Raw genomic sequence first — 27,062 nt, 5'->3', positions numbered from 1 at the left:
CATTGTAAATAAAGGCATAGTGCCTTTATCCTTGCAAGGTGAAGTATTGAAAAAAGGGGTGCCAATAATTTTGACCTCTATCTTTTTGGAAAAAAAATAGTACTTGTTAAAGAAAATCTCTTTCGCTGAGCACTTGTACAGAGGCTTGCGGAAGTATTCACCCCCCCTTGGCATTTTTCCTATTTTGTTGCCTTACGACCTGGAATTAAAATAGATTTTTGCCCATTCTTCAAGGCAAAACTAATACAGCTCCTTCAAGTTGGATCGGTTCTGCTGTTGTACAGCAATCTTTAAGTCATACCACAGATTCTCAATTTAACCTTTATTTAACTAGGCAAGTCAGTTAAGAACAAATTCTTATTTTCAATGATGGCCTAGGAACAGTGGGTTAACTGCCTGTTCAGGGGCAGAACGACAGATTTGTACCTTGTCAGCTTGAACTTGCAACCTTGCGGTTACTAGTCCAACTCTCTAACCACTAGGCTACCCTGCCACCCCATTGAGGTCTGGGCTTTGACCCAGACCTCAATCTGGGTAAAAGCCCAGATTGAGGTCTGGGCTTTGACTAGGCCCTTCCAAGACATTTAAATGTTTCCCCTTAAACCACTCGAGTGTTGCTTTAGCAGTATCCTTAGGGTCATTGTCCTGCTGGAAGGTGAACCTCCGTCCCAGTCTCAAATCTCTGGAAGACTGAAACAGGTTACCATCAAGAATTTCCCTGTATTTGGCGCCATCTACCATTCCTTCAATTCTGACCAGTTTCCCAGTCCCTGCCGATGGAAAAACAATGGTGTTCTCGGAGTGATGAGAGGTGTTGGGTTTGCGTCAGACATAGCGTTTTCCTTGATGGCCAAAAAGCTTAATTTTAGTCTCATCTGACCAGAGTACCTTCTTCCATATGTTTGGGGAGTCTCCCATATGCCTAGAGTATGGACAGATACTCCAACCTCCGCTGTGGAGCTTTTCAGCTCCTTCAGGGTTATCTTTGGTCTCTTTGTTGCCTCTCTGATTAATGCCCTCCTTGCCTAGTCTATGAGTTTTGGTGGGTGTCCCTCTCTTGGCCGGTTTGTTGTGGTGCCATATTCTTTCCATTTTTTAAATAATGGATTTAATGGTGCTCCATGGGATGTTCAAAGTTTAAGATATTTTTTTATAACCCAACCCTGATCTGTACTTCTCCACAACTTTGTCCCTGACCTGTTTGGAGAGCTCCTTGGTCATCATGGTGCCACTTGCTTGGTGGTGCGCCTTGCTTAGTGGTGTTGCAGACTCTGGGGCCTTTCAGAACAGGTGTATATATATACTGAAATCATGTGACAGATCATGCACACAGGCGGACTTTATTTAACTGTCACAACAGGCAGACGAAAAATCCCAAAACTATCAGTAAAGTCCGTAGAAAAATGTCAACCGATGTTTATAATCAATCATCAGGTTGTTTTTAGTCATAATAATCAATAATATTTCAACCGGACAATAGCTTCATCAATATAAAAGAATAACAAGAAAGGCGCGCTCCTGGTCGTTTGCAGTAAACAGCTCTGGGACACTGTTGACATCTAGTGGAAGCCATAGGAAGTGCAATCTGAGCAGCAGAGAACTGGAACGAAAGGCGGCCGAATGAGGTGTTGGCTTTAGGGATGATCAGTGAGATACACCTGCTGGAGCGCGTGCTACGGATGGGTGTTGCCATCATGACCAGTGAACTGAGATAAGGCGGAGCTTTACCTAGCATGGACTTGTAGATGACCTGGAGCCAGTGGGTCTGGCGACGAATATGTAGCGAGGGCCAGGCGACTAGAGAATACAGGTATTATTTATTTGCTAGTCTTTTTTATCTTCTTTATCAAGGGTGCCATTAATTTTGGACCTGACTGTAGGTACAGTTTAAAACATGCTCACACCTATCGGTTTAAATGTATCAGATTACTGAAACTCCTGTTGTTGAGCTTTAAACGCTGAGGTAAACACTAATGCTCAGACACTATTTCAAAGAAAGAACATTACAATGTAAAAGCTTATTCAGATTCAGATCTTATTGACTTCCAATGAATCATCAAATAATATTTTCTTCCAAGAATGGTTCTTAGAATGAAAAAGGGTCTAGGTACTGAAGAACACTTTGCCTTCCAAAGAATCATCAAATGATATTTTCTTCCAAGAATGGTTCTTAGAATGAAAAAGGGTCTAGGTACTGAAGAACACTTTGCCTTACAAAGAATCATCAAAGAATATTTTCTTCCAAGAATGGTTCTTAGAATGAAAAAGGGTCTAGGTACTGAAGAACACTTTGCCTTACAAAGAGTACCCGTTTTCCAAAAAAGGTTCTAAAGATGAAAAAGGTCATTTTGGAACCCTTTTTTAAGAATGTTCTACACACCCATAATAATGCATGCTACAAATCCCCAAAATTGTGCTTTCACCATAACTATATGCATGAGGCAGATCATCTATAGTGCTCTAATATTATCTCAGGGAAGACACACAAACACACACAAACGCACTAGATACGTTTCAAAGACAGCACCCAACGCAAATGAGATTATCTATATTCATTCCACTTGAGGAAACAAACCAAACATTTATTTTGCCCCGTGGTTTGTTCATTCAAGTTCCCTCGCTGAAGTCCTGGTCCTCGTTTCCCCTCCGCCTGTGTTTTGTCTCAACCCCGACGACTTGTCTAAATGATCATGGCTTCTGACAGGTTGATGTGTGGCGGTGGGGACTAACTCCGCTCTCAGTACTATCCGAGATTAGTGTGGATTTTGCTGGATTTATCACTAGAGGCATGCAGATTAGCGGCGTGAGGTTAAACTGAATCACTGGATAGCAAATATTTTAAAAAGTAGAGGAGCTTATATCATCAGCTCAAGCCATTATTATAATAAGAGAAAGCTAATCAGCTTTTTAGAAAGCTAATTATTCTTAATCAGGATTAGATTTAAACATCAATTAAACAATGTGGGTATTCCAGGCCCACTTTGTGCCAATATTCATTAAAACATTTCACTCTGTGCATATGTTCCAGCAGCTTGAGTTGATTGGCAGTTTTGGTCGACTGACTGAGTTCTGATGTATTAGCATTACTTCTCAATTAAGATGCATGTATTCCATTGGTTCTGTCATATTCTCTATTAACTCTGCTACTCTAAATGAAAACTCTGTTACTCATTTAATTAACTCACTCTAGCTCTTCATACTCTTAAAAGGGGAATCCTGCCAAATGACTATTGGTTGCAACATGTTTGTCCACAACTAATAGCATGCTATTCATTATTTGGTCCAAAACAGATTGTTGGTAGATGTTTAACTAACTATCCTAACCCTAACTCTAACCTTAGCTCTAGCTTTAACTCTAATTCTAGCTCGAACTCTAACCTAAACTCAAACTCTAGCTCTAACATTAACTCAAACTCTAGTTCTAACCTTAACTCTAGCTGTAGCTCTAACCCTAGCTCTAGCTATAACTCTAACTCTAACATTAACTCGAACTCTAATTCTAGCTCTAGATCTAACCTTAACTCTAGCTCTAATTCTAACCTTAACTCTAACCCTAGCTATAACTCTAACTCTAACATTAACTCGAACTCTAATTCTAACTCTAACCTTAACTAACTCTAACTCTAGTTCTAACCTTAACTCTTACTCTAGTTCTAACCTTAACTCTAGCTGTAGCTCTAACCCTAGCTCTAGCTATAACTCTAGCTCTAGGTATAACTCTAGCTGTAGCTCTAACCCTAGCTATAACTCTAGCTCTAACTCTAGCTCTAGGTATAACTCTAGCTGTAGCTCTAACCCTAGCTCTAGCTATAATTCTAGCTCTAGCTATAACTCTAGCTCTAGCTATAACTCTAGCTGTAGCTCTAACCCTAGCTCTAGCTATAACTCTAGCTCTAGCTATAATTCTAGCTCTAGCTATAACTCTAGCTCTAGCTATAACTCTAGCTATAACTCTAGCTATAACTCTAGCTCTAGCTCCAACTCTAGCTATAACTAGCTATAACTCTAGCTCTAGCTATAACTCTAGCTATAGCTCTAACTCTAGCTATAACTCTAGCTCTAGCTATAACTCTAGCTCTAGCTATAACTCTAGCTCTAGCTATAACTCTAGCAAGCTTTTGCCATGTCAACAGAGTTACAGTAATAGTTACACCATATGTAGATCATCTATAGGAACTATCCAAATAAAGCCATTATTTTCATGTGTGACAAACTATTTTGTAATGCAAATATAGCTGGTTCCAACTAAAAGGGTGTAAACAGATGATAACCCTTTCACATTACTGAATTGATTGAGCCAGCTAAAGGTCCTATGGTCCTTTAAGCCAACTTTGTCCGTCTCTATTTCACACTGTGGAGACATTATTAGTTATACAGTACGAGTCAAAAGTTTGGACGCATCTACTCATTCAATGTTTTTTCTTTATTTTTACTTTTTTCTACATTGTAGAATAACAGTGAGGACGTCAACACTATGAAATAACACATATGGAATCATGTAGTAACCAAAAAAGTGTAAAACACATCAAAATATATTGATGAAAGCTTTGAACACTCTTCGCATTCTCTCAACCAACTTCACATGGAATGCTTTTCCCAACAGTCTTGAAGGAGTTCCCACATATTCTGAGCATTTGTTGGCATATTTTCCTTCACTCTGTGTTCCAACTCATCCCAAACCATCTCATTTGGGTTGAGGTCGGGTGATTGTGGAGGCCAGGTCATCTGATGCAGCACTCCATCACTCTCCTTCTTGGTCAAATAGCCCTGATACAGCTTGGAGGTGTGTTTTGCGTCATTGTCCTGTTGAAAAACAAATGATAGTCCCACTAAGCGCAAACCAGATGGGATGGCGTATCGCTGCAGAATGCTGTGGTAGCCATGCTGGTTAACTATGCCTTGAATTCTAAATAAATCACTGACAGTGTCACCAGCAAAGCAGCCCCACACCATCACACCTCCTCCTCCCATGCTTCAACTTGGGAACCACACATGTGGAGATCATCTGTTCACCTACTCTGCGCCTCACAAAGACACGGCGGTTGGAACCAACAATCTCAAATTTGGACTCATCAGACCAAAGGACAGATTTCCACCAGTCTAATACTTGTGTTTCTTGGCCCAAGCATGTCTCATCTTTTTATTGGTGTCCTTTAGTAGTGGTTTCTTTGCAGCAATTCAACCATGAAGGCCTGATTCATGCATTCTCTTCTGAACAGTTGATGTTGAGATATGTCTGTTACTTAAACTCTGTGAAGCATTTATTTGGGCTGCAATTTCTGAGGCTGGTAACTCTAATGAACTTATACTGTTCCGCAGTGGTAACTTTGGGTCTTCCTTTCCTGTGTCAGTCCTCATGAGAGCCAGTTTCATCAAAGCGCTCGATGGTTTTTGCGACTGCACTTGAAGAAACATTACAAGTTCTTGACTGACCTTCATGTCTTAAAGTAATGATGGACTGTAATTTGTCTTTGCTTATTTGAGCTGAACTTGCCATAATATGGACTTGGTCTTTTACCAAAAAGGGATATCTCCTGTATACCACCCCTACCTTGTCACAACACAACTGATTGGCTCAAACACATTAAGATGAAAAGAAATTCCACAAATTAACTTTTAATTTAAATTAATTCCAGGTGACTACCTCATGAAGTTGGTTGAGAGAATGCCAAGAGTGTGCAAAACTGTCATCAAGGTGAAGGGTGGCGACTTTGAAGAATTTAAAATATAAAATGTATTTAAATTTGTTTCACTTTTTTGGTTGCTAAGGTCAGTACTTTGTAGAGACACCTTTTGCTACAATTACAGCTGCAAGTATCCTGGGGGTATGTCTCTATAAGCTTGGCAGATCTAGCCACTGGGATTTTTTCCCATTCTTCAAAGCAAAACTAGTACAGCTCCTTCAAGTTGGATCGGTTCTGCTGGTGTACAGCAATCTTTAAGTCATACCACAGATTCTCAATCGGATTGAGGTCTGAGCTTTGACGAGGCCATTCCAAGACATTTAAATGTTTCCTCTCAAACTGCTCTAGTGTTGCTTTAGCAGTATACTTAGGGTCATTGTCCTGCTGGAAGATGAACCGTCCTTCCCAGTCTCAAATCTCTGGAAGACTGAAACAGGTTTCCCGCAAGAACTTCCCTGTATTTGGCGCCATCCATCATTCCTTCAATTCTGACCAGTTTCCAAGTCCCTGCCGATGAAAAACTTCCTCACACCACTACCATACTTCACTGTGGGGATGTTGTTCTCGGGGTGATGAGAGGTATTGGGCTTGCACCCGACATAGCGTTTTCCTTGATGGCCAAAAAGCTAAATTTTAGTCTCATCTGACCAGAGTATCTTCTTCCATCTGTTTGGGGAGTTTCCAACATTTTGGCGAACATCAAATGTGTTTGCTTATTTTTTTCTTTAAGCAATGGCTTTTTTTCTGGCCACTCTTCTCAATTTTTTTTACATTTTAATTGAACCTTTATTTATCTAGGCAAGTCAGTTAAGAACAAATTCTTATTTACAATGACGGCCTACCGGGGAACAGTGGGTTAACTGCCTTGTTCAGGGGCCCAGCTCTGTGGAGTGTACAGTTGAAAGTGGTCCTATGGACAGATACTCCAATATCCGCTGTGGAGCTTTGCAACGCCTTCAGGGTTATCTTTGGTCTCTTTGTTGCTTCTCTGATTAATGCCCTCCTTGCCTGGTCCATGAGTTTTGGTGGGCGGCCCCCTCTTGACAGGTTTGTTGTGGTGCTGTATTCTTTCCATTTTTTAATCATGGATTTAATGGTGCTCCGTGGGATGTTCAAAGTTTCTGATATTTTTTATAACCCAACCCTGATCTGTACTTCTCCACAACTTTGTCCCTGACCTGTTTGGAGAGCTCCTTGGTCATCGTGGTGCCACTTGCTTGGTGGTGCGCCTTGCTTAGTGATGTTGCAGACTCTGGGGCCTTTCAGAACAGGTGTATATATATACTGAGATCATGTGACAGATCATTGCACACAGGTGGACTTTATTTAACTGAAGGTAATTGGTTGCACCAGATCTTATTTAGGGGCTTCGTAGCAAAAGGGGTGAATACATATGTACGTACCACTTTTCAGTTTTTTAGGCTGTCTCGTCGTTCTCGGTGATCGGGCCTACCACTGTTGTGTCATTAGCAAACTAAATGCTGGTTTTGGAGTTGGTCGTGCAGTCATGAGTGAACAGGGAGTACAGGAGGGGACTGAGCAGGCACCCCTGGGGGGGCTCTAGTGTGGCGGATCAGAGTGGCGGATGTGTTGTTACCTACCCTTACCACCTGGGGGCAGCCTGTCAGGAAGTTCAGTATACAGTTGCAGAGGGAGGTGTTTAGTCCCAGGGTCCTTAGCTTAGTGATGACCTTTGAGGGCGCTATGGTGTTGAACGCGGAGCTGTAGTCAATGAATAGCATTCTATATGTTGTGTTTTTGTGCAAATACTCTTGCAAAAAGCTGTTGGTAACCAACCATACTTTTTGAATAATTGAAAAGGCATTGCTGCTATCCAAAATAGCCCCTTTAATATTCATTAATATTCATTCAAATCAGAGTCATTTCTTTGTTACTAAGATCATAGTTTGACTTAAGTCATTAGATACCGTTTGATCTGTTCACTATTATTCTACAATGTAGAAAATAGTAAAAATATTAGAAAAATCCTGCAATGAGTAGGTGTGTCCAAACCTTTGACTGGTACTGTATGTCAAGGGGTCGGTGAGTAACAGGTAGGTAACAGAGTAACAGGTATGTAACAGGTAGTTAACAGAGTAACAGGCAGTTAACAGGTAGTTAACAGAGTAACAGGCAGTTAACAGAGTAACAGGCAGTTAACAGAGTAACAGGCAGTTAACAGGTAACAGGCAGTTAACAGGTAGTTAACAGAGGAACTGATAGGTAACCGAGGAACTGGTAGGTAACAGAGTAACAGGTAGGTAACCGAGGAACTGGTAGGTAACAGAGTAACAGCTAGTTAACAGTGTAACAGGTAGGTAACAGAGTAACTGGTAGGTAACAGAGGAACTGGTAAGTAACAGGTAGGTAACAGAGTAACTGGTAGGTAACAGAGTAACAGGTAGTTAACAGAGTAACTGGTAGGTAACCAAGGAACTGGTAAGTAACAGAGTAACTGGTAGGTAACAGAGTAACAGGTAGTTAACAGAGTAACTGGTAGGTAACAGAGTAACAGGTAGGTAACAGAGTAACAGGTAGGTAACAGAGTAACAGGTAGTTAACAGAGTAACTGGTAGGTAACAGAGTAACAGGTAGTTAACAGAGTAACTGGTAGGTAACCAAGGAACTGGTAAGTAACAGGTAGGTAACAGAGTAACTGGTAGGTAACAGAGTAACTGGTAGGTAACAGAGTAACAGGTAGGTAACAGAGTAACAGGTAGTTAACAGAGTAACTGGTAGGTAACAGAGTAACAGGTAGGTAACAGAGTAACAGGTAGTTAACAGAGGAACTGGTAGTTAACAGAGGAACTGGTAGTTAACAGAGTAACAGGTATGTAACAGAGTAACAGGTATGTAACAGAATAACAGGTAGTTAACAGAGTAACAGGTAGGTAACAGAATAACAGGTAGGTAACAGGTAGTTAACAGAGTAACAGGTATGTAACAGAATAACAGGTAGGTAACAGGTAGTTAACAGAGTAACAGGTAGTTAACAGAGTAACTGGTATGTAACCGAGGAACTGGTAAGTAACAGGTAGGTAACAGAGTAACAGGTAGGTAACAGTAACAGGTAGGTAACAGAGTAACAGGTAGTTAACAGAGTAACAGGTAGGTAAAAGAGTAACTGGTATGTAACAGAGTAACAGCTAGTTAACAGAGTAACAGCTAGTTAACAGGTAGTTAACAGAGTAACAGGTAGGTAACAGAGTAACTGGTATGTAACAGAGTAACAGCTAGTTAACAGAGTAACAGCTAGTTAACAGTGTAACAGGTATGTAACCGAGGAACTGGTAAGTAACAGGTAGGTAACAGAGTAACAGGTAGGTAACAGAGTAACATGTAGGTAACAGAGTAACAGGTAGTTAACAGAGTAACAGGTAGGTAACAGAGTAACTGGTATGTAACAGAGTAACAGGTAGGTAACAGAGTAACTGGTATGTAACAGAGTAACAGCTAGTTAACAGAGTAACAGGTAGTTAACAGAGTAACAGGTAGGTAACAGAGTAACTGGTATGTAACAGAGTAACAGCTAGTTAACAGAGTAACAGCTAGTTAACAGTGTAACAGGTATGTAACCGAGGAACTGGTAAGTAACAGGTAGGTAACAGAGTAACAGGTAGGTAACAGAGTAACATGTAGGTAACAGAGTAACAGGTAGTTAACAGAGTAACAGGTAGGTAACAGAGTAACTTGTATGTAACAGAGTAACAGCTAGTTAACAGAGTAACAGCTAGTTAACAGGTAGTTAACAGAGTAACAGGTAGGTAACAGAGTAACTGGTATGTAACAGAGTAACAGCTAGTTAACAGAGTAACAGCTAGTTAACAGAGTAACAGGTAGGTAACAGAGTAACAGGTATGTAACAGAGTAACAGGCAGTTAACAGGTAGTTAACAGAGGAACTGATAGGTAACCGAGGAACTGGTATGTAACAGAGTAACAGCTAGTTAACAGTGTAACAGGTAGGTAACAGAGTAACTGGTAGGTAACCGAGGAACTGGTAAGTAACAGGTAGGTAACAGAGTAACAGGTAGTTAACAGAGTAACTGGTAGGTAACAGGTAACAGGTAGGTAACAGAGTAACAGTTAGTTAACAGAGTAACGGGTAGTTAACAGAGTAACAGGTAGTTAACAGAGTAACAGCTAGTTAACAGAGTAACAGGTAGTTAACAGAGTAACAGCTAGTTAACAGAGTAACGGGTAGGTAACAGAGTAACAGGTAGGTAACAGAGTAACAGGTAGGTAACAGAGTAACTGGTAGTTAACAGAGTAACTGGTAGTTAACAGAGTAACAGGTAGGTAACAGAGTAACAGGTAGGTAACAGAGTAACTGGTAGGTAACAGAGTAACAGGTAGTTAACAGAGTAACTGGTAGTTAACAGAGTAACAGGTAGGTAACAGAGTAACAGGTATGTAACAGAGTAACAGGTAGGTAACAGAGTAACAGGTATGTAACAGGTAACAGCTAGTTAACAGAGTAACAGGTAATTAACAGAGGAACTGATAGGTAACCGAGGAACTGGTATGTAACAGAGTAACAGGTATGTAACAGGTAACAGCTAGGTAACAGAGTAACTGGTAGGTAACGGGTAGTTAACAGACGAACTGTAACAATATTTACTCCAGAGTTTTTAAATGAAAAAATGCTAAGAGCATTTTCTCCCTGAATGATAGATTGAATAATATAGAAGAAAATAACACATTGAGTTAGAGGAAACATGGTCGTCACATTGGATGAATGTCACGCGGCTGTATGATAGCTCCAAAGAACGGGCCAGTCAATAGACTGTCGGGTATTATTACAAGGAGTGGTTTGTCAATACGGCTCCATCCGGATACTCCTGTGAGCCCTAAATGACTGGAGTCTATAGCGCAAGTGTCCGTGATAACTGGGGCCTAATTGACAGGGCCTCTCCTGCCTCCTGGGGCATGGGTAGTACTGAGAGAGGCGAGAATGGAGATCTGACAAGGCAAAGGACAGAACCAGGGTGGGGGGTGAGAGAGGTGGGACATAAGGGAGAGCACAGTAGGGATCACACTGGTGGAAAGAGGCCAGCACTGACACTCTCTTAGACCCCTCTGTACCCTGGCCCTGACAGCAATCCATTAGAGGTTCCCTGACATGGAGACATGGATATGGAGGCATAGACACATGGTGATATGGAGGCATGGAGATATGGAGGCATGGTGATATGGAGGCATGGTGATATGGAGGCATGGTGATATGGAGACATGGTGATATGGAGGCATGGTGATATGGAGGCATGGTGATATGGAGACATGGTGATATGGAGGCATGGTGATATGGAGGCATGGTGATATGGAGGCATGGTGATATGGAGACATGGTGGTGATATGGAGACAGTGATATGGAGGCATGGTGATATGGAGGCATGATATGGAGGCATGGTGATATGGAGGCATGGTGATATGGAGGCATGGTGATATGGAGACATGGAGACATGGTGATATGGAGACATGGTGATATGGAGGCATGGTGATATGGAGGCATGGTGATATGGAGGCATGGTGATATGGAGACATGGTGATATGGATGGTGATATGGAGGCATGGTGATATGGAGGCATGGTGATATGGAGACATGGTGATATGGAGGCATGGTGATATGGAGACATGGTGATATGGAGGCATGGTGATATGGAGGCATGGTGATATGGAGGCATGGTGATATGGAGGCATGGTGATATGGAGACATGGTGATATGGAGGATATATGGAGACATGGTGATATGGAGGCATGGTGATATGGAGGCATGGTGATATGGAGGCATGGTGATATGGAGGCATGGTGATATGGAGACATGGTGATATGGAGGCATGGTGATATGGAGGCATGGTGATATGGAGACATGGTGATATGGAGGCATGGTGATATGGAGGCATGGTGATGGAGGCATGGTGATATGGAGGCATAGACACATGGAGATATGGTGATATGGAGGCATGGTGATATGGAGACATGGTGATATGGAGGCATGGTGATATGGAGGCATGGTGATATGGAGACATGGTGATATGGAGGCATGGTGATATGGTGATATGGAGGCATGGTGATATGGAGGCATAGACACATGGAGATATGGTGATATGGAGGCATGGTGATATGGAGACATGGTGATATGGAGGCATGGTGATATGGAGGCATGGTGATATGGAGACATAGACACATGGTGATATGGAGGCATGGTGATATGGAGACATGGTGATATGGAGACATGGACACATGGTGATATGGAGGCATGGTGATATGGAGACATGGACACATGGAGATATGGTGATATGGAGGCATGGTGATATGGAGGCATGGTGATATGGAGGCATGGTGATATGGAGACATGGTGATATGGAGGCATGGTGATATGGAGACATGGTGATATGGAGACATAGACACATGGTGATATGGAGACATGGTGATATGGAGACATAGACACATGGTGATATGGAGGCATGGTGATATGGAGACATGGTGATATGGAGACATGGTGATATGGAGACATGGGTGATATGGAGGCATGGTGATATGGAGACATGGTGATATGGAGACATGGTGATATGGAGACATGGAGGCATGGTGATATGGAGGCGTGGTGATATGGAGACATAGACACATGGTGATATGGAGGCATGGTGATATGGAGGCATGGTGATATGGAGATGGTGATATGGAGGACATGGTGATATGGAGACATGGTGATATGGTGATATGGAGGCATAGAGACATGGTGATATGGAGGCATGGTGATATGGAGACATAGACACATGGTGATATGGAGGCATGGTGATATGGAGGCATGGTGATATGGAGGCATGGTGATATGGAGACATGGTGATATGGAGACATGGTGATATGGAGGCATGGTGATATGGAGACATGGTGATATGGAGACATGGTGATATGGAGGCATGGTGATATGGAGACATGGTGATATGGAGACATGGTGATATGGTGACATGGTGATATGGAGGCATGGTGATATGGAGACATGGTGATATGGTGATATGGAGGCATGGTGATATGGAGACATGGTGATATGGAGACATGGTGATATGGAGACATGGTGATATGGAGACATGGTGATATGGAGGCATGGTGATATGGTGATATGGAGGCATGGTGACATGGTGATATGGAGACATGGTGATATGGAGGCATGGTGATATGGAGACATGGTGAGGCATGGTGATATGGAGGCATGGTGAGGCATGGTGATATGGAGGCATGGTGAGGCATGGTGATATGGAGACATGGTGAGGCATGGTGATATGGAGACATGGTGAGGCATGGTGATATGGAGGCATGGTGAGGCATGGTGATATGGAGGCATGGTGATATGGAGACATGGTGATATGGAGACATGGTGATATGGAGACATGGTGACATGGAGGCATGGTGATATGGAGGCATAGACACATGGAGATATGGTGATATGGAGGCATGGTGATATGGAGACATGGTGATATGGAGGCATGGTGATATGGAGGCATGGTGATATGGAGGCATGGTGATATGGTGGTGATGGAGGTGATATGGAGACATGGTGATATGGAGACATGATATGGAGACATGGAGACATGGTGATATGGAGGCATGGTGATATGGAGGACATGGTGATATGGAGGCATGGTGATATGGAGGCATGGTGATATGGAGACATGGTGATATGGAGACATGGAGACATGGTGATATGGAGGCATGGTGATATGGAGACATGGTGATATGGAGGCATGGTGATATGGAGACATGGTGATATGGAGGCATGGTGATATGGAGGAGACATGGTGATATGGAGGCATGGGATATGGTGATATGGAGGCATGGAGGCATGGTGATATGGAGGCATGGTGATATGGAGACATAGGAGGCATGGTGATATGGAGACATGGTGATATGGAGACATGACATGGTGATATGGAGGCATGGTGATATGGAACATGGTGATATGGAGGCATGGTGATATGGAGGCATGGTGGAGGCATGGAGGAGGCATGGTGATATGGAGGCATGGTGATATGGAGGCATGGTGATATGGAGACATGGAGGCATGGTGATATGGAGACATGGTGATATGGAGGCATGGTGATGGATATGGAGGAGACATGGTGATATGGTGACATGGTGATATGGAGGCATGGTGATATGGTGGACATGGTGATATGGCATGACATGGTGATATGGAGACATGGTGATATGGAGAGACATGGTGATATGGAGGCATGGTGATATGGAGGCATGGTGATATGGAGGCATGGTGATATGGAGGCATGGTGATATGGAGACATGGTGATATGGAGGCATGGTGATATGGAGGCATGGTGATATGGAGACATGGTGATATGGAGGCATGGTGATATGGAGGCATGGTGATATGGAGGCATGGTGATATGGAGGCATGGTGATATGGAGGCATGGTGATATGGAGGCATGGTGATATGGAGACATGGTGATATGGAGACATGGAGACATGATATGGAGGGAGGCATGGTGATATGGAGACATGGTGATATGGAGGCATGGTGATATGGAGACATGGTGATATGGAGACATGGTGATATGGAGGCATGGTGATATGGAGGCATGGTGATATGGAGGCATGGTGATATGGAGACATGGTGATATGGAGACATGGTGATATGGAGGCATGGTGATATGGAGGCATGGTGATATGGAGGCATGGTGATATGGAGACATGGTGATATGGAGACATGGTGATATGGAGACATGGTGATATGGAGGCATGGTGATGGAGATATGGAGGCATGGTGACATGGAGGCATGGTGATATGGAGGCATGGGAGATGATATGGAGGCATGGTGATATGGAGACATGGATATGGAGGCATGGTATGATATGGAGACATGGAGATATGGAGACATGGTGATATGGATGGTGATATGGAGGCATGGTGATATGGAGACATGGACACATGGATATGGATATGGAGGCATGGTGATATGGAGGCATGGTGATATGGATATGGAGGCATGATATGGAGGCATGGTGATATGGAGACATAGACACATGTGAGGACATGGTGATATGGAGAGACATGGTGATATGATGGTGATATGGAGGCATGGTGATATGGAGACATGGTGATATGGAGGCATGGTGATATGAGGCATGGAGATATGGTGATATGGAGGACATGGTGATATGGAGGCATGGTGATATGGAGGCATGGTGATATGGAGGCATGGATATGGAGACATGATATGGAGATATGGTGATATGGAGGCATGGTGATATGGAGACATGGTGATATGGAGACATGGTGATATGGAGGCATGGTGATATGGTGATATGGAGGCATGGTGATATGGAGACATAGACACATGGTGATATGGAGGCATGGTGATATGGAGGCATGGTGATATGGAGACATGGACACATGGTGATATGGAGGCATGGTGATATGGAGACATGGTGATATGGAGACATGGTGATATGGAGACATGGTGATATGGAGACATGGATATGGAGGCATGGTGACATGGTGATATGGAGGCATGGTGGAGACATGGTGATGGAGATATGGGTGATATGGAGATGGTGATATGGTGATATGGAGACATGGTGATATGGAGACATAGACACATGGAGATATGGAGGCATGGTGATATGGAGATATGGTGATATGGAGACATGGTGATATGGTGACATGGTGATATGGAGGCATGGTGATATGGAGACATGGTGATATGGAGACATGGAGGCATGGTGATATGGAGACATGGTGATATGGTGATATGGAGACATGGTGATATGGAGGCATGGTGATATGGAGGCATGGTGATATGGAGACATGGTGACATGGTGATATGGTGATATGGAGGCATGGTGATATGAGATGGTGATATGGCATATGGAGACATGGACATGGTGATATGGAGGCATGGTGATATGGAGGCATGGTGATATGGAGACATGGTGATATGGAGACATAGACACATGGTGATATGGAGGCATGGTGATATGGAGGCATGGTGATATGGAGACATGGTGATATGGAGACATGGTGATATGGAGGCACATGGTGATATGGAGACATGGTGATATGGAGACATGGTGATATGGAGACATGGTGATATGGAGACATGGTGATATGGAGACATAGACATGGTGATATGGATATGGACATGGTGATATGGAGGCATGGTGATATGGAGACATGGTGATGGTGATGGAGACATGGTGATGGACAGACATGGTGATATGGAGACATGGTGATATGGAGACATGGTGATATGGTGACATGGTGATATGGAGGCATGGTGACATGGTGATATGGAGACATGGTGATATGGTGATATGGAGGCATGGTGACATGGTGATATGGAGACATGGTGATATGGAGGCATGGTGATATGGAGACATGGTGAGGCATGGTGATATGGAGGCATGGTGAGGCATGGTGATATGGAGGCATGGTGAGGCATGGTGATATGGAGGCATGGTGATATGGTGATATGGAGGCATGGTGATATGGAGACATGTTGATATGGAGACATGGTGATATGGAGACATGGTGACATGGAGGCATGGTGATATGGAGGCATAGACACATGGAGATATGGTGATATGGAGGCATGGTGATATGGAGACATGGTGATATGGAGGCATGGTGATATGGTGATATGGAGACATGGTGATATGGAGACATGGTGAGGATATGGTGATGGTGATATGGAGACATGGACACATGGAGATATGGTGATATGGAGGCATGGTGATATGGAGGCATGGTGATATGGAGGCATGGTGATATGGAGACATGGTGATATGGAGGCATGGTGATATGGAGGCATGGTGATATGGAGACATGGTGATATGGAGACATGGTGATATGGAGACATGGTGATATGGAGGCATGGTGATATGGAGGCATGGTGATATGGAGGTGATATGGTGATATGGTGATATGGAGACATGGTGATATGGAGACATGGTGATATGGTGATATGGTGATATGGAGACATGGTGATATGGAGACATGGTGATATGGAGGCATGGTGATATGGTGATATGGAGGCATGGTGATATGGAGGCATGGAGGCATGGTGATATGGAGACATGGTGATATGGAGGCATGGTGATATGGAGGCATGGTGATATGGAGACATGGTGATATGGAGACATAGACACATGGTGATATGGAGGCATGGTGATATGGAGACATGGTGATATGGAGACATGGTGATATGGACATGGTGATATGGAGGCATGGTGATATGGAGACATGGTGATATGGAGACATGGTGGTGATATGGAGGCATGGTGATATGGAGACATAGACACATGGTGATATGGAGGCATGGTGATATGGAGGCATGGTGATATGGATATGGAGGCATGGTGATATGGAGACATGGTGATATGGAGGCATGGTGATATGGAGGCATGGTGATATGGAGACATGGTGATATGGAGACATGGTGATATGGATGGTGATATGGAGGGTGATATGGAGGCATGGTGATATGGAGACATGGTGATATGGAGACATGGTGATATGGAGGCATGGTGATATGGTGACATGGTGATATGGAGACATGGTGATATGGAGACATGGTGATATGGAGGCATGGTGATATGGAGGCATGGTGATATGGAGGCATGGTGATATGGAGGCATGGTGATATGGTGATATGGAGGCATGGTGATATGGAGGCATGGTGATATGGAGGCATGGTGATATGGAGGCATGGTGATATGGAGACATGGTGATATGGAGACATGGTGATATGGAGGCATGGTGATATGGAGACATGCATGGTGATGATATGGAGACATGGTGATATGGAGGCATGGTGATATGGTGATATGGAGACATGGTGGATATGGTGATATGGAGGCATGGTGATATGGATATGGAGCATGGTGATATGGAGGCATGGTGATATGGAGACATGGTGATATGGAGACATGGAGGTGATATGGAGGCATGGCATATGGAGACATGGTGATATGGAGATATGGCATGGTGATATGGAGACATGGACACATGGTGATATGGAGGCATGGTGATATGGAGGCATGATGGTGATATGGAGACATGGATACATGGATATGGATATGGAGACATGGTGATATGGAGGAGGCATGGTGACATGGAGACATGGTGATATGGAGACATGGAGACATGGTGATATGGAGGCATGGTGATATGGAGGCATGATATGGAGACATGGTGATATGGAGGCATGGTGATATGGAGGCATGGTGATATGGAGACATGGTGATATGGAGACATGGTGATATGGAGACATGGTGATATGGAGGCATGGTGATATGGAGACATGGTGATATGGTGATATGGAGGCATGGTGACATGGTGATATGGAGACATGGTGATATGGAGGCATGTGAGGACATGGTGATATGGAGGCATGGTGATATGGAGATATGGTGATATGGACATGGAGGCATGGTGATATGGAGACATGGACACATGGAGATATGGTGATATGGCATGGTGATATGGAGGCATGGTGATATGGAGATATGGTGATATGGAGGCATGGTGATATGGAGACATGGTGAGGCATGGTGATATGGAGGCATGGTGAGGCATGGTGATATGGAGGCATGGTGATATGGAGACATGGTGATATGGAGACATGTTGATATGGAGACATGGTGATATGGAGACATGGTGATATGGAGACATGGTGACATGGTGATATGGACATGGTGGATATGGAGAGGAGACATGGAGATATGGTGATATGGAGGCATGGTGATATGGAGACATGGTGATATGGAGGCATGGTGATATGGTGATATGGAGGTATGGTGATATGGAGACATGGTGATATGGAGACATGGACACATGGTGATATGGAGGCATGGTGATATGGAGGACATGGTGATATGGAGGCATGGTGATATGGAGATATGGTGATATGGAGGCATGGTGATATGGAGACATGGTGATATGGAGACATGGTGATATGGGGATATGACATGGTGATATGGAGACATGGTGATATGGAGACATGGATATGGATATGGAGACATGGTGATATGGAGACATGGTGATATGGAGACATGGTGATTATGGAGGCGATATGGATATGGAGACATGGTGATATGGAGGCATGGTGATATGGAGGCATGGTGATATGGAGATGGTGAGAGGCATGGTGATATGGAGACATGGTGATATGGAGACATGGTGATATGGAGACATGGTGATATGGAGGCATGGTGATATGGAGGCATGGTGATATGGAGACATGGTGATATGGAGACATGGTGACATGGTGATATGGAGACATGGTGACATGGAGGCATGGTGATATGGAGGCATAGACACATGGAGATATGGTGATATGGAGGCATGGTGATATGGAGACATGGTGATATGGAGGCATGGTGATATGGTGATATGGAGACATGGTGATATGGAGACATGGTGATATGGAGGCATGGTGATATGGAGACATGGTGATATGGTGATATGGTGATATGGAGGCATGGTGATATGGAGACATGGTGATATGGAGACATGGTGATATGGAGGCATGGTGATATGGAGGAGACATGGTGATATGGAGACATGGGTGATATGGTGAGGCATGGTGATATGGTGATATGGAGGCATGGTGATATGGAGGCATGGTGATATGGAGACATGGTGATATGGAGACATGGTGATATGGAGACATGGTGATATGGATGGAGGAGCATGGTGATATGGAGACATGGTATGGAGACATGGTGATATGGAGGCATGATATGGAGGCATGGTGATATTGATATGGAATATGGTGATATGGAGGCATGGTGATATGGAGGCATGGTGATATGGAGACATAGACACATGGTGATATGGAGACATGGTGATATGGAGATGGTGATATGGAGACATGGTGATATGGAGGCATGGTGATATGGAGGCATGGTGATATGGAGGCATGGTGATATGGAGACATGGTGATATGGAGACATGGTGATATGGAGGCATGGTGATATGGAGACATGGTGATATGGAGGCATGGTGATATGGAGGCATGGTGATATGGAGACATGGTGATATGGAGATATGGAGGCATGGTGATATGGAGACATGGTGATATGGAGGCATGGTGATATGGTGATATGGAGACATGGTGATATGGAGACATGGTGATATGGAGGCATGGTGATATGGAGGCATGGTGATATGGAGATGATATGGAGGCATGGTGATATGGAGACATGGTGATATGGAGGCATGGTGATATGGTGATATGGAGGCATGGTGATATGGAGGCATGGTGATATGGAGACATAGACACATGGTGATATGGAGGCATGGTGATATGGAGACATGGTGATATGGAGACATGGACACATGGTGATATGGAGGCATGGTGATATGGAGACATGGTGATATGGAGGCATGGTGATATGGAGGCATGGTGATATGGAGGCATGGTGATATGGTGACATGGTGATATGGAGGCATGGTGATATGGAGACATGGTGATATGGAGGCATGGTGATATGGAGGCATGGTGATATGGAGGCATGGTGATATGGAGACATGGTGATATGGAGACATGGTGATATGGAGACATGGTGATATGGAGACATGGTGATATGGAGACATGGTGATATGGAGGCATGGTGATATGGAGGCATGGTGATATGGAGACATGGTGATATGGAGACATGGAGGCATGGTGATATGGAGACATGGTGATATGGAGGCATGGTGATATGGTGATATGGAGACATGGTGATATGGAGGCATGGTGATATGGAGGCATGGTGATATGGAGGCATGGTGATATGGAGACATGGTGATATGGAGACATGGTGATATGGAGGCATGGTGATATGGAGGCATGGTGATATGGAGACATGGTGATATGGAGGCATGGTGATATGGATATGGAGACATGGTGATATGGTGATATGGAGGCATGGTGATATGGAGGCATGGTGATATGGAGACATGGTGATATGGAGTGATATGGAGACATGATATGGAGATGGTGATATGGAGGCATGGTGATATGGAGACATGGTGATATGGAGACATGGTGATATGGAGGCATGGTGATATGGACACATGGTGATATGGAGACATGGTGATATGGAGACATGGTGATATGGAGGCATGGTGATATGGAGGCATGGTGATATGGAGGCATGGTGATATGGAGGCATGGTGATATGGTGATATGGAGGCATGGTGATATGGTGATATGGAGGCATGGTGATATGGATACATGGATGCCGGGAAAGGAGCTAGTGAACTCAGGGACCTTAAGATAGGACCCGCTGTCCGTGTCTCTCAATCTGGACAAGGATAAAGAATGTTGAAATGTCATAGAATGGGCTTGTTGCCTATGAGGACAGATGAGTGCTATTAGACAGATATGAGTCCTGGAAGGGGACCCAGTGCGTGTACATTTCTACTGAAAAGGGTTTTGTGTTTCTCTCTATATTTATCCCTCAGTGATCATCCAATAATCTCCTTTTCTGTGTCATTATTTTCAGCAAGGTCTGACATTTAATATTAATCGTGATTTCTGTTTGATGTCTAAATAAATAATAAAATCTGAGATGATATGCAATCACATGTTTATATATATGGTCTCTTTTGTCCAATGCGACTTACTCTTGAAGGGGCAATCCATTTAGCTACAGCCATTTTGGATTAATAAATGAATTATATGTACGCATTGATTTGTGATTAATATAAAGTATAAATGCCTCATGAGCTTTCGTTCAACTGTCGCCCCACATTTAGAACCCGACATATAAGCTTGTTCTAGGCCAATGTTTGTAAACAATGCAAATGTAAACAATCGCTGTATAGCCTCAAAACATGGTTTAAAACTACACATTTGATATTCCGTGGATGATCAGTCCTTGGAGCTCTGTCTATGATTTTGAGAGTGGTTACATTTTCTCCAGCCCCGTCCCTCAGCTTTTTTTTTTTACCCGAGAACTCGTTATTGTTTCAACTGCTGATTGCCCCTTTTAACTCAGTAGGCCTATTCAGAAACAGACTGGAATCAGAATCACAACCCTGTCACTCTAACCAACAATCATTGAGGTTCACTATTTACTGTTGTGTCGCACTGCTTTGCTTTATCTTGGCCAGGTCACAGTTGTAAATGAGAGCTTGTTCTCAACTGGCCTACCTGGTTAAATAAAAGGTGAAATAAAATTAAAATGTCAAAAAATTGGAGAGTCAGAACCATATTAACTAGAACCATTAAGCTGAGGTAAAATGTATTTGGCCATCGGGAAGGAAACGCCTTATTTGGTATCTGGTTCAGTATTATTGTTCTCCCCTCCCTCTCTGTGCAGAACAGTACAGAGAATTAACTCACACAAATGGTAATTCATATGTTTTGTCGGAGGAGAGACAGACAGCGCCAGGCACCAGGGACTAGCAGAGGGCACTGCAGCCACCTCCGCTAGACTTTTGTTTTGCCCAGTTAGTAAACCTGGTGCTAAGTGATGTCAACATTTTGTCTCAATATTTATCAGGAATTTGGGATTATAATAATGAATGGACTTTATATCTGCTCTCTGTCTGTTTCAGGAAGTGGGGGTCATGGGCGGGGCCACCAGAGAGCCCCTATTGCCAGATGAGGTATGAGAGTGGAGAGCCCTGCTGGCAAGGCCCTACCAGAAACACCATGGTAAGTACATTAATGGGATGTTACTGTACTGTAAAGGGCACAGAAACAGAGAGCCTTAGAGGGAGGGAGGGAGGCAGGCAGGCAGGCAGGCAGGCGAGGTAGGAAGACACAGACAGGCAGACAGACAGACAGACAGACAGACAGACAGACAGACAGACAGACAGACAGACAGACAGACAGACAGACAGGCAGACAGACAGACGAGGTAGGAAGACACAGACAGACAGACAGACAGACGAGGTAGGAACATTTACATTACATTTAAGTCATTTAGCAGACGCTCTTATCCAGAGCGACTTACAAATTGGTGCATTCACCTTATGACATCCAGTGGAGCAGCCACTTTACAGTAGTGCATCTAAATATTTTAAGGGGGGGGGTGAGAAGGATTACTTTATCCTATCCTAGGTATTCCTTAAAGAGGTGGAGGAAGAGGAGGAAGACACAGACAGGCAGGTAGACAGGAAGACAGGAAGACAGACATACAGGCAGACAGACAGACAGACACAGACAGGCAGGCAGGCAGACGACGTAGGCAGACAGACAGAGGTAGGAAAACACAGACAGGCAGAAAGACAGAGACAAAGAGTTAGGAAGACACAGATAGGCAGACAGACAGACAAAGAGGTAGGAAGACACAGATAGGCAGACAGACAGACATACAGGCAGACAGACAGACAAAGAGGTAGGAAGACACAGATAGGCAGACAGACAGACAGACACAGACAGGCAGGCAGGCAGGTGACATAGGAAGACAGACATGCAGGCAGACAGGCAGACAGACAGACAGACAGACAGACAGACAGACAGACAGACAGACAGACAGACAGACAGACAGGCAGACAGGCAGGCAGGCAAAGAGGTAGGAAGACATGGATAGGCAGACAGACAGACAGCGATAGATGCCATTTTCATCCTCATGCTATCGTTGTACACTATTCACTAGTAGAAAGACACTTTGTGAAACCACCGATTACTGAAGTCCCATAAAAAGTGAAACAAAAACAGGGCTGAAGACAGTAGCAGACGTACTCTTCACCTACATTTCTCTGTCCGTCCTGTCACTTCACTCTCTCTCTTTCTCTCTCTCTCTCACAGAGTTCACAATGTCTCCAGTCACTTCTCTCTCACAGAGTTCACAATGTCTCGTCTCTAACAGCAGGAATTTGTTCAATTAAAAATGTAGCATGTTTAATCATCTCATTTTTTACAGCGTCCTTCAACCCCCCTCCCCCCCAACCCTTTCTCCCCCCAACCCCTTCTTCCCCCAACCTTCTCCCCCAACCCCTTCTCCCCCCAACCCCTTCTCTCCCCCAACCCATTCTCCCCCCCAACCCCTTCTTCCCTCCCCCCTTCCCCCAACCCCTTCTTCCCCCAACCCCTTCAACAGTTTAAATGGTTTCCAATCATCTGTAAATATATGTTCCTACCATCCAGAGGCCCTTTGAAAAGCCTCAATTGAATTCCTTTGATAACACTCCCTTTTCCAAAACGTGTGCATACGGCATAAATGAAGTCTCCGCGAGAAGAAGTCGTCCCTCATTATATTTGAAATGCTGAAGCCGGCTTTGCTCTTTTACCTCGGTGAAAAGAGGCTTCTCTACCCCTTAGCGGGAGAATGGTAATGCGGGCAGTGGACGGCATTGTTTCAATGCCGGGTATGAAACTAATTCAAAGCCAAAAGGGACCCGTGCGGTGTGCCTGTTAAAAGACACTGCAACACTGGAAGGGTCGGACTTAGTGTTTATTAATTAGATTCAAAAGGCTCGGGCTAATGTGTGTGTTATGGACCGTGGATTTGGTCTCTAACTGGAATATATTGTAGATATACCATATATATATATATATATATATATATACACTGCTCAAAAAAATAAAGGAAAACTAAAATAACACATCCTAGATCTGAATGAATGAAATATTCTTATTAAATACTTTTTTCTTTACATAGTTGAATGTGCTGACAACAAAATCACACAAAAATGATCAATGGAAATCAAATTTAATCAAATGTATCAACCCATGGAGGTCTGGATTTGGAGTCACACTCAAAATTAAAGTGGAAAACCACACTACAGGCTGATCCAACTTTGATGTAATGTCCTTAAAACAAGTCAAAATGAGGCTCAGTAGTGTGTGTGGCCTCCACGTGCCTGTATGACCTCCCTACAATGCCTGGGCATGCTCCTGATGAGGTGGTGGATGGTCTCCTGAGGGATCTCCTCCCAGACCTGGACTAAAGCATCCGCCAACTCCTGGACAGTCTGTGGTGCAACGTGGCGTTACAGTATTATAGACACTATGACCTGGGATGTCCTATGATCTATGTAGAAGAACCTCTTACAGTATTATAGACACTATGACCTGGGATGTCCTATGTAGAAGTACCCCTTACAGTATTATAGACACCATGACCTGGGATGTCCTATAGTCTATGTAGAAGAACCCCTTACAGTATTATAGACACTATGACCTGGGATTTACTATGATCTATGTAGAAGAACCTCTTACAGTATTATAGACACTATGACCTGGGATGTCCTATAGTCTATGTAGAAGAACCCCTTACAGTATTATAGACACTATGACCTGGGATGTCCTATGGTCTTCTATGTAGAAGAACCCCTTACAGTATTATAGACACTATGTCCTGGGATGTCCTATAGTCTATGTAGAAGAGCCCCTTACAGTATTATAGACACTATGTCCTGGGATGTCCTATAGTCTATGTAGAAGAGCCCCTTACAGTATTATAGACACTATGCCCTGGGATTTACTATGATCTATGTAGAAGAACCTCTTACAGTATTATAGACACTATGTCCTGGGATGTCCTATAGTCTATGTAGAAGAACCTCTTATGTTAATAACTCTTCTGTAGCTTGTGAGGTCATAGAGCAAAACGTGCTCGTGAGAGTCTCTGCTTTTCTTAGATGGTTTTAATTAGTGTGTGGCTGAAACAGTTCAGACTCTACGGGTGTTTTCCTTAACATTCCCAGGATCCTCCTTTGTCTCACTAACACCACTCTAGCGCAGCCCCCCGTTACTCAGACTAATGCAGAGGAAAATAGACGAATCCAAAGGGTACGACTCAGAAGTCTGTAGCTCAAACACACAATGTATAAAAGAGGTTATAGAAGTCCTAAATCACTGTGGTGGGTCAATAATGAAACCTATCGCAACCAAAACATTAGTACTGTCATTTACTGTGGTCCCATTTCAGAAAATACAACATGAACACACTGTTGACACCTAGCCTATGGTGTAATGGAAGGTTCTGGAAGGTTCTGCCTCGTGTGGTCGGTTTTGTGTGTTTTGACACTCTTATGTAGGTGTCATAACCAGCCGTAAAATAACACAATTTATGGGTCATGACAGCTGTTATAACAGCAGTTATGACATATCATGGCATGGTTATGACGCTGGGTGTCGAGTAAAGTGGTAGCGTAATTTGTGTGTGTCTGAATGTGTTGTTGAAAAAAAGAATTCTGAACGAACTACAATTTAAGTGTTGGGCCTAATTTGATCATTAGTTCCTCTTATTCTACCACGGTATCACGACAGTAATTCTATATCAACAACAACAACATCCATACAACGAATGTGTAGAGACACAAATGTAAAGCTTCTTAAAATACACAGCAGAAATGCCACATATCTGGTGCTTCTCCACACAGTCCTTTTACGAGAGGCAAACGACAAGCCTCTTGACTTAACAATGTCTCTCTCTTCTATTCACTTCTTCTCCGTGACTATCTCCCTCCATTGCCTCGTTTGTTTTTCTAGGTCATGTTGATATGTGGGACAGAGACAGCCTTGAGATCGGTAAAGGAGCCCAGCAAATGCCAGTACGTCATGGAGCTTCAGACTCCCGCGTCCTGTCAGCCGGCACTGAGGCAGCGGGGCATACACAGTGAACTTTGACCCCCGGGACCAAGGGAGGGAGCCATGCAGCCCCCATGCCGCTGGTGACAGACTTTGTTTCGGGGCCACTCGGGCCCCGGTGTCCTCTGCCTTTGTGTCAGAACACATATCGCAATAATTGCTGTAGCTTTATAATATGTTTTTGTCTTCCGTTGTCTTGTTACCATGGTGTTTTTGTTCCTCCTGACTGTCACGCTGTTAATTTCCATTGTGTTTCGTTGAGCTTTGTGGAATTGAGGAATTGAAGGAGTCTTTTCATGTAAAATGTTGTTCTAGAAATGTAGACATTTTAATTACACTTGCTGTGTGTGTTAGGTTTTACGCTTTGCAGTACAGCTTCTCTGTCATTCCTGTTAAAACAATTATAATCACAGTAGTTTCCAAACACTGTCTAATGACAGCATTAAGTCAATCTATGATCTTTGTAACAAAGAAATGACTCTGATTTGAATGAAAATAAAGGGACTATTTTGGATAGCAGCAATGCCTTTTCAAATAGTATCATCGGTTACTAACACTATTTTTGCAAGAGTATTTGCACAAAAACAACACAACATACTGTATAACAAAATATACAGTACCAGTCAAATGTTTGGACACACCTCCTCATTAGACATTAAAACTACGAAATAACACATGTAGTAACCAATTTCTTTTTAAACAAATCGACATATATTTTAGATTCTTCAAAGTTGCCACCCTTTGCCTTGATGACATCTTGGCATTCTCTCAACCAGTTACATGAGGTAGTCACCTGGAATGCATTTCAATTAACAGGTGTGCCTTG

At 43.5% G+C, this 27,062-nt stretch overlaps 1 protein-coding gene across 2 annotated transcripts in view; it reads left to right on the top strand.

Moving 5' to 3' along the window:
* LOC115133681 (glucosidase 2 subunit beta-like) overlaps positions 1-26,755 on the top strand; it is a 321,308-nt gene extending 294,553 nt beyond the window's left edge. For both annotated transcript variants that reach the window (XM_065021985.1, XM_065021984.1), the window contains 2 exons: positions 22,252-22,351; positions 26,138-26,755. In XM_065021985.1, the coding sequence (XP_064878057.1) occupies positions 22,252-22,351; positions 26,138-26,275 (238 nt within the window). In that variant the 3' untranslated portion in view covers positions 26,276-26,755. The remainder of the gene's footprint in view (positions 1-22,251; positions 22,352-26,137) is intronic.
* Positions 26,756-27,062: the final 307 nt, after the last annotated feature.

The sequence above is a fragment of the Oncorhynchus nerka genome, linkage group LG8 (assembly GCF_034236695.1).
Source record: "Oncorhynchus nerka isolate Pitt River linkage group LG8, Oner_Uvic_2.0, whole genome shotgun sequence".
In the NCBI taxonomy this organism is placed as follows: Eukaryota; Metazoa; Chordata; class Actinopteri; order Salmoniformes; family Salmonidae; genus Oncorhynchus; species Oncorhynchus nerka.
This window is presented reverse-complemented; position numbering and strand designations above follow the sequence as displayed.